At 48.8% G+C, this 10,000-nt stretch overlaps 1 protein-coding gene across 1 annotated transcript in view; it reads left to right on the plus strand.

The window, feature by feature from the left end:
* The first annotated feature begins 1,498 nt into the window (after positions 1–1,498).
* LOC124010747 (zinc finger protein 239-like) overlaps positions 1,499–10,000 on the plus strand; it is a 41,038-nt gene continuing 32,536 nt past the window's right edge. The window contains exon 1 of the mRNA XM_046323388.1: positions 1,499–1,580. Coding sequence (XP_046179344.1) covers positions 1,499–1,580 — 82 coding nt within the window. The remainder of the gene's footprint in view (positions 1,581–10,000) is intronic.

The raw sequence follows: 10,000 nt of genomic DNA on the forward strand, positions 1-10,000 counted from the left end.
ACAGACAGACAGACAGACAGACAGACAGACAGACAGACAGACAGACAGACAGACAGACAGACAGACAGACAGACAGACAGACAGGCCTGGTCACATCACCTCCTTGGAACTTGATCCCTCAGCCACTTCATCTGCATTCTGGGAATTGTTCACATCCTCCTGGACCGCCCACATATAAGCACACATACACTAAACACACACACACCAATTATTATTGTGCTGTAATCCGGAACACAGCTGGTCTGACCATTTGGCCGAGAGGCTACAAGTGGACCACTTCCGTTGAGGTGGGACCTCCGGCACCTGCCCTTCTTTGAACTCTGCCCCAAACAGAAACAAACAGACAGGTGATGAATGGATTGTAGAACCTACATCTGTGAAGATATATCCATCAAGCAGGCTTCCTCTGAACCACCTACACCTGTCTCCTAGTGGGATGTTGAGGATGTGCTCTGGGATCTGAACCTGTGTAAAGGGCTGGTTATAACTTGTGACATATACACACAAACACCAAGTATACATAACCTGTTGCCATAAAACCTCTTTTCAAAATATGGAAATTCATCTTGGTATGATCATCCATTATTAATTTGATTTGAGTGGTTTGGACAGTTCACTCTGCCAGCGCGTGGCACCATCTTAAGGCAGCTGCGCCCTCTCTTCTCCCCGGTTCCCCGTGCAGACCCATGGGAAGAAGTTCAATTTCGGTGGAAGGGAAAAGGCCGACCTCTCCGTCTCAGAGCGCCCCCGTCTCATCTCCCACCTACAACTATATTAGAGCCAGAGCATAACAGAAGCAGCCGTCGATGCGGCAACAAGGAATGCCAGAGAGAAGAGGTGCCGCTGTTTCCGTTTTTGGAACACCTCCTTGGGCCATAACCATAGGCTGCTGGAGACAGGGATAATCGGTCAAACTGAAACCTGTTAACGTTTACCGTTACCAGAGGAGGCTCGTGGAGGCGCGTTCATCACACATCTAATATTAGAAACCTTGCAACGGCGCTGTCATCCCGAGCGCGCTTTACTTTATCACTGCCACTGGGTCTCGCGCGCACGGCGCTCTAACGGATAATAGCAACAGGGGCCGAGCGACATATTTGTAAGTTGAAGGAGCAGTGCGGAAATGGATATAGATGTGTTGGTCGGGGTGTCGGGTTTTACGCAGGCGTCCGCCGCTCGGGCAGCTAGGCAGTGATATGCCGAGCCCTATTTTGAGTCGAGAATGGCCCGCCACCTGTTCCTCTCTGTCTGGCCGATCTGACTGCCCGTTTCCCCCGCCAGACACCGCCCTCTGACTGTCCTCTCACTCACTCCCTGACTGTCAACCTCGGGTGTCATTCCTTCACGCAATTTAGCCGAGCTCGGTAACCCACTGTCCGTTATTGTAAAGCGGTCAAAGAACAGTCCCTATTCTATTTTATACCTGTCTGGATTCTGTTGTGCTCTCCTGTGGGATTTTACGCATTTGTCTGTGGAACTTTGGAAGGAAAACGGAAGTATGGCTGAGGCCGGGCGACCTGAGGACCAGTGTGACGAGGCGGTAGAGGATGAGTTTGGGGAGATAATAAAATGTCGATCAGGTAGGAATGGCTTTCAATACCTAGTCTACAATAAGCACCAAGCGAGTTGCCAATGCCAACATCTCACTGACGTGATAGACACCAACCTCATCAAGTGTTCCAAAAGATTTAGTTACACAATGGGCCAAGAGTTTATGAGAACTTGTCTAGATATTAGCCATGTGTAAACAGAGGTTGCGTATCAGAAATGGTCAGTGCCTGATAACACCCGTTGAACTAGTTTTCCCTGTCATCCTCATCATAATATGTCACAGACTGTTGGTGAGAGATATTATTAAGGTTTGTTCGTGCTAGTCAGGTCATGCAGACAGTCATAGGTACCAGCGGTCTGTCTCTGTCTGAAAGGATGATCTATGAGCCCCCTGTCCACCCAGTAGGTGCTGTCACTTGACAGCTTTTCCACCCCAGAGAAGGCAAGTGTGCTCTCTCTCTCTCTCTCTGCCCTCTCTCTCTCTCTCTCTCTCTCTCTCTCTCTCTCTCTCTCTCTCTCTCTCTCTCTCTCTCTCTCTCTCTCTCTCTCTCTCTCTCTCTCTCTCTCTCTCTCTCTCTCATCTCTCTCCCTCTCTCATCTCTCTCTCCCCTCACTCTCTCTCTCCCTCTCCCCTCTCTCTCCCCTCTCTCATCTCTCTCTCCCCTCACTCTCTCTCTCCCCTCTCCCACTCTCTCTCTCCCCTCACTCTCTCTCTCTGCCCTCTCTCTCACTCTCTCTCTCTCCCCTCACTCTCTCTCTCCCCTCTCCCTCTCTCTCTCTCTCTCTCTCTCTCTCTCCCCTCACTCTCTCTCTCCCCTCTCCCCTCTCTCTCTCTCCCTCTCTCTCTCCCCTCTCTCTCTCCTCTCTCTCTCTGCCCTCCTCTCTCTCTCCCCTCTCTCTCTCACTCTCTCTCTCCCCTCACTCTCTCTCTCCCCTCTCCCCTCTCTCTCTCTCCCCTCTCTCTCTCCCCTCTCTCTCTCACTCTCTCTCTCTCTGCCCTCACTCTCTCTCTCCCTCTCTCTCTCACTCTCTCTCTCTCTCCCTCACTCTCTCTCTCCCCTCTCCCCTCTCTCTCTCCCCTCTCTCTCTCTCCCCTCTCTCTCTCTCCCCTCTCTCTCTGCCCTCTCTCTCTCCCCTCTCTCTCTCCCCTCTCTTTCTCCCCTCTCTCTCCCCTCTCTCTCTGCCCTCTCTCTATCTCAAAAAGATGAAGCGGTGTACATTGTAAATACCACCAAATAAACAGATATATATTTGTGGTATTTACAATATTGTTTGTGCTCCACTGGTTTAACAGATATGTGAGTTTATCAAAGTTTATGAATGGGTGGCAGGTAGCCTAGAGGTTAGAGCATTGGGTTACAAACCGAATCTCGAGCTGACAAAGTCTAAAATCTGTGCCCTTGAGCAAGGCACTCTGATTTCTCCCGGGTCGCTGTTAATAATGGCAGACCCTGGCTGTGACCCTACTCTCTGAGGGTGTCCCAAGTTGGGATGTGCAAAAAACACATTTACAATCCACACATGTATTATTACACACTGGTACATATGTGAAATAGGCCAAAATGTAAGCACCCTCTGCCCGGCTCTGCCCGGCGCCGTCAATAATTAATGTTCTGCATTAAAAGCAGGGGTCGAGTCTATTTGCGCTCCACCGGCTGAATTAGGACGGGTCACCAGCTACACAGGATGGAAATAGAGGCTGGAAGCAGTTGCCTAACTCCGAGCCGGCCCTCCACGGTGTGGGGTTTCACATATCCTAGTTTGGGAAGCTACCACCACTATCGTTGCCCCCCCTCACATTGCTCTCAGCTGACAAAGTTGTTGACTTGGTGACACGTTGTTTGGGAATGTTTTTATCAGTCTCCTGCATCCTACAGAATGAGGTTGTATCAGTCACCTGTATCCTACAGAATGAGGTTGTATCAGTCTCCTGTATCCTACAGAATGAGGTTGTATCAGTCTCCTGTATCCTACAGAATGAGGTTGTATCAGTCACCTGTATCCTACAGAATGAGGTTGTATCAGTCTCCTGTATCCTACAGAATGAGGTTGTATCAGTCTCCTGTATCCTACAGAACGAGGTTGTATCAGTCTCCTGTATCCTACAGAAAGAGGTTGTATCAGTCACCTGTATCCTACAGAATGAGGTTGTATCAGTCACCTGTATCCTGCAGAATGAGGTTGTATCAGTCTCTTGTATCCTACAGTCAGAGCATTTTACAGATCACTGCACCTGTACTTAGACTATCTGTAAACAGCCCATCTATCTACCTACCTCATCCCCATACTGGTATTTATTTATTTATTTTGCTCCTTTGCACCCCAGTATCTCTACCTGCACATTCATCTTCTGCCGATCTACCATTCCAGTGTTTAATTGCTATCAGTCACATGTATCCTACAGAACGAGGTTGTATCAGTCACCTGTATCCTACAGAACGAGGTTGTATCAGTCTCCTGTATCCTACAGAAAGAGGTTGTATCAGTCACCTGTATCCTACAGAATGAGGTTGTATCAGTCTCCTGTATCCTACAGAACGAGGTTGTATCAGTCTCCTGTATCCTACAGAATGAGGTTGTATCAGTCTCCTGTATCCTACAGAACGAGGTTGTATCAGTCTCCTGTATCCTACAGAACGAGGTTGTATCAGTCTCCTGTATCCTACAGAATGAGGTTGTATCAGTCACCTGTATCCTACAGAATGAGGTTGTATCAGTCACCTGTATCCTACAGAATGAGGTTGTATCAGTCTCCTGTATCCTACAGAATGAGGTTGTATCAGTCACCTGTATCCTACAGAATGAGGTTGTATCAGTCTCTTGTATCCTACAGAATGAGGTTGTATCAGTCTCCTGTATCCTACAGAATGAGGTTGTATCAGTCACCTGTATCCTACAGAATGAGGTTGTATCAGTCTCCTGTATCCTACAGAATGAGGTTGTATCAGTCTCCTGTATCCTACAGAATGAGGTTGTATCAGTCACCTGTATCCTACAGAATGAGGTTGTATCAGTCACCTGTATCCTACAGAATGAGGTTGTATCAGTCTCCTGTATCCTACAGAATGAGGTTGTATCAGTCTCCTGTATCCTACAGAATGAGGTTGTATCAGTCTCCTGTATCCTACAGAATGAGGTTGTATCAGTCTCCTGTATCCTACAGAATGAGGTTGTATCAGTCTCCTGTATCCTACAGAATGAGGTTGTATCAGTCACCTGTATCCTACAGAATGAGGTTGTATCAGTCACCTGTATCCTACAGAATGAGGTTGTATCAGTCACCTGTATCCTACAGAATGAGGTTGTATCAGTCACCTGTATCCTACAGAATGAGGTTGTATCAGTCTCCTGTATCCTACAGAATGAGGTTGTATCAGTCTCCTGTATCCTACAGAATGAGGTTGTATCAGTCACCTGTATCCTACAGAATGAGGTTGTATCAGTCACCTGTATCCTACAGAATGAGGTTGTATCAGTCTCCTGTATCCTACAGAATGAGGTTGTATCAGTCACCTGTATCCTACAGAATGAGGTTGTATCAGTCTCCTGTATCCTACAGAATGAGGTTGTATCAGTCTCCTGTATCCTACAGAATGAGGTTGTATCAGTCTCCTGTATCCTACAGAATGAGGTTGTATCAGTCACCTGTATCCTACAGAATGAGGTTGTATCAGTCTCCTGTATCCTACAGAATGAGGTTGTATCAGTCTCCTGTATCCTACAGAATGAGGTTGTATCAGTCTCCTGTATCCTACAGAATGAGGTTGTATCAGTCTCCTGTATCCTACAGAATGAGGTTGTATCAGTCACCTGTATCCTACAGAATGAGGTTGTATCAGTCACCTGTATCCTACAGAATGAGGTTGTATCAGTCTCCTGTATCCTACAGAATGAGGTTGTATCAGTCACCTGTATCCTACAGAATGAGGTTGTATCAGTCTCCTGTATCCTACAGAATGAGGTTGTATCAGTCACCTGTATCCTACAGAATGAGGTTGTATCAGTCACCTGAATCCTACAGAATGAGGTTGTATCAGTCACCTGCACCCTACAGAATGAGGTTGTATCAGTCACCTGCACCCTACAGAATGAGGTTGTATCAGTCACCTGCACCCTACAGAATGAGGTTGTATCAGTCACCTGCACCCTACAGAATGAGGTTGTATCAGTCACCTGCACCCTACAGAATGAGGTTGTATCAGTCACCTGCACCCTACAGAATGAGGTTGTATCAGTCTCCTGTATCCTACAGAATGAGGTTGTATCAGTCACCTGTATCCTACAGAATGAGGTTGTATCAGTCACCTGTATCCTACAGAATGAGGTTGTATCAGTCACCTGTATCCTACAGAATGAGGTTGTATCAGTCTCCTGTATCCTACAGAATGAGGTTGTATCAGTCACCTGCACCCTACAGAATGAGGTTGTATCAGTCACCTGTATCCTACAGAATGAGGTTGTATCAGTCACCTGTATCCTACAGAATGAGGTTGTATCAGTCACCTGTATCCTACAGAATGAGGTTGTATCAGTCTCCTGTATCCTACAGAATGAGGTTGTATCAGTCACCTGCACCCTACAGAACAAAGTGAGCCACTTGAAGCATTGTTTAGTCACTGAGCAGATCCAATTATCCAGAACAACTTACAAGAGGTGCGTTGAAGTTAGCGTTATGCATTCAGATGCTGTGCCAAGAGACGGGCACCTTGAGAGAAGGTGCTGTGTGAGATTGGCCTCCAGTCTTTCTGTGGTACATTAGTTATGTTTTGTCATGATATTACTCTGTTGAATATCATTTCCATAATTCTTGCCTTCTTGCTGGGTACTCAAAGCATCGTCACAGTGACCTCTGTGAAGAGAGGGTCTTTCCACAATGACAACCAGTCTTCCTTATTCTGTTGTGTGTGTGTGTGTGTCTCTCTGTGTGTGTGTGTGTGTGTGTGTGTGTGTGTGTGTGTGTGTGTGTGTGTGTGTGTGTGTGTGTGTGTGTGTGTGTGTGTGTGTGTGTGTGTGTGTGTGTGTGTGTGTGTGTGTGTGTGTGTGTGTGTGTGTCCACTGGGCAGGTGCTACCATGAGAGTGATTCTACAGGACCTCTGTTGCTTCAGCTGTGATTAAATCAAGAGTGCCAGTCAAACTAATCAACCAATCAAACTCTAGGCTTTAAATCTTTAAATCTTTAGGCTTTACATCTTCCCAACTCAGATTAACATATCTATCATATCTACAGATCTATCATATCTACAGGTTTATCGTATCTACATCTATCATATCTACAGATCTATTATATCTACAGGTTTATCGTATCTACATCTATCATATCTACAGATCTATTATATCTACAGGTTTATCGTATCTACATCTATCATATCTACAGATCTATTATATCTACATCTATCATATGTACAGGTCTATCATATCTACATCTATCAAATCTACAGATCTAAAAAGATGTAAGATTTGAGAAAGATCTAATGGAAGATCCATTAGATTGACTGTAGAGCATGAAGAAGGTTAGACTGGGTCTGCTGTCTGATGATGTGATGCGGACTAGTGATGCCCTCAAAGAGAGCGGAGAGGGAGGGAGGGAGATGGAGGGAGCTCAGAGGGAGAGGGAGGGAGATGGAGGGAGCTCAGAGGGAGGGAGGGAGAGGGAGGGAGCTCAGAGGGAGAGGAGGGAGGGAGAGAGGAGGGAGGGAGGGAGGGAGGGAGGGAGGGAGGGAGGGAGGGAGATGGAGGGAGCTCAGAGGGAGGGAGGGAGGGAGGGAGATGGAGGGAGCTCAGAGGGAGGGAGGGAGAGGGAGAGGGAGGGGAGAGGGAGGGGGAGCTCAGAGGGAGGGAGGGAGGGAGGGAGATGGAGGGAGCTCAGAGGGGGAGGGAGATGGAGGGAGGGGAGAGGAGGGAGGGAGATGGAGGGAGGGAGATGGAGGAGCTCAGAGGAGAGGGAGGGAGGGAGAATAAACTGCATCCATTCTATTCTAGTCTATCTTGGTCAAGCTGTCAAAAACAGCCTAGAAATATTAATGGTTCAAGAGAATGTTTAAATGTGTTTGAATACAGTCCATATGTCACTCTGCTGTCACAGCAGGGTCCTTGGACAGCAGAATAAGGACGTCTGCATATTGCCTAAATCTACCTGACTGTCTTTCCACATCACCATTAGTGTCTTTCTGAAAAACATCCTCCCTGCTCCATCCTGCTCCACGCCACTGCAATGCACACTGGGTAATAGAGAGCTGTTAATGGACCTCTGGGGCTAGAAAGAGAGAGAGAGCAAGACATATATACACATACACACACACACACACACACACACACACACACACACACACACACACACACACACACACACACACACACACACACACACACACACACACACACACACACACACACACACACACACACACACACACACACACACACACACACACACACACACACACACTCTCTCTGTAGTTTCTGTAAACAAGTGATTACTCTCATTGAAACAGTGATGAGTTTCTGTAAATAGAGCCCTGGTGTAAGCTGTATTACCATTGAAACAGTGAGAGCTGTAGTATTCTATCTATGTACAGCAGGTGGAGTTGTAGTATTCTATCTATAGAGCCCTGGTGTAGAGCTGTAGTATTCTATCTATAGAGCCCTGTGTAGAGCTGTAGTATTCTATCTGAGCCCTGGTGTAGTAGTACTCTATCTATAGAGCCCTGGTGTAGAGCTGTAGTATTCTATCTATAGAGCCCTGGTGTAGAGCTGTAGTATTCTCTATCTATAGAGCCCTGGTGTAGAGCTGTAGTATTCTATCTATAGAGCCCTGGTGTAGAGCTGTAGAGCCCTGGTGTAGAGCTGTAGTATTCTATCTATAGAGCCCTGGTGTAGAGCTGTAGTAGGTGGTGTAGGGGTATTCTATCTATAGAGCCCTGGTGTAGAGCTGTAGGAAGGGGGTGATGTGATATGGTAGGTGAGGGGTGATATAGGAAGGGTGATGTGATATGGTAGGTGAGGGGTGGTATAGGAAGGGTGATGTGATATGGTAGGTGAGGGGTGGTATAGGAAGGGTGATGTGATATGGTAGGTGAGGGGTGGTATAGGAAGGGTGATGTGATATGGTAGGTGAGGGGTGGTGATATATGGAAGGGTGGGTGATGTGATATGGTAGGTGAGGGGTGGTATAGGAAGGGTGATGTGATATGGTAGGTGAGGGGTGATACAGGAAGGGTGATGTGATATGGTAGGTGAGGGGTGGTATAGGAAGGGTGATGTGATATGGTGAAAGGGAAGGGTGATGTGATATGGTAGGTGAGGGTAGTACAGGAAGGGTGATGTGATATGGTAGGTGAATGGTAGGTGGTAAGGAGGTGAAAGGATCAGATATTAAAGGTGAGGGGAGTGGTTCAGGGAGAGTGATGTATGAAGTGATGTGTCTCAGGGAGGTTAGGAATAACAGAACCCAGTCTTGTGCCAGATTACCTTCCAGTGGTAACAACAGATACTGGTGTTCCACTGTCTGATCTGCCCTACATGTGCTTTCTGGGTCAGAGAGGGCTGAAGGAGATGGGGAGAAGAGGGAGGGGAACAAAGGGGTGAGGAGGGAAGGGAAGAGAGGGGGAGAGGAGGGAGGGGAAGAGAGGGGAGCAGAGGGAGGGGAACAAAGGGGTGAGGAGGGAAGGGAAGAGAGGGGGAGCAGAGGGGGGGAACAAATGGGGAGGAGGGAGGGGAAGGGGGGGAGAGGGAGGGGGAGAGGAGGGAGGAGGAGGGGGGAGAAGGAGGGGAGAGGAGGGAGGAGGAGAGGGGGAGGGGAAGAGAGGGGAGGGAGGGAAGAGAGGGGGAGGGGAGAGGGGGAGGGCTGGAGGGGAAGAGAGGGGGAGCAGAGGGAGGGGAGAGGAGGGAGGGGAACAAAGGGGTGAGGAGGGAAGGGAAGAGAGGGGGAGAGGAGGGAGGGGAAGAGATGGGGAGGGGAAGAGAGGGGAGCAGAGGGAGGGGGAGAGGAGGGAGGGGAACAAAGGGGTGAGGAGGGAAGGGAAGAGAGGGGAGAGGAGGAAGGGGAATAGAGGGGAGGAGGGGAAGAGAGGGGGAGAGGAGGGAGGGGAACAAAGGGGTGAGGAGGAAGGGAAGAGAGGGGGAGAGGAGGGATGGGAAGAGGGGGAGGGGAAGAGAGGGGGAGAGGAGGGAGGGGAACAAAGGGGTGAGGAGGGAAGGGAAGAGAGGGGGAGAGAGGGAGGGGAAGAAGGGGGAGGGGAGAGGGGGAGAGGAGGGAGGGGAACAAAGGGGTGAGGAGGAAGGGAAGAGAGGGGGAGGGGAGGGAGGGGAAGAGAGGGGGAGGGGAAGAGAGGGAGGGGAAGAGAGGGGAGGGGAAGAGAGGGGGAGAGGAGGGAGGGGAAGAGGGGGAGGGGAGGGAGGGGAAGAGAGGGGAGGGGAAGAGAGGGAGAGGAGGGAGGGGAAGAGAGGGGA

The sequence above is a fragment of the Oncorhynchus gorbuscha genome, linkage group LG23 (genome assembly GCF_021184085.1).
Source record: "Oncorhynchus gorbuscha isolate QuinsamMale2020 ecotype Even-year linkage group LG23, OgorEven_v1.0, whole genome shotgun sequence".
Taxonomy (NCBI): domain Eukaryota; kingdom Metazoa; phylum Chordata; class Actinopteri; order Salmoniformes; family Salmonidae; genus Oncorhynchus; species Oncorhynchus gorbuscha.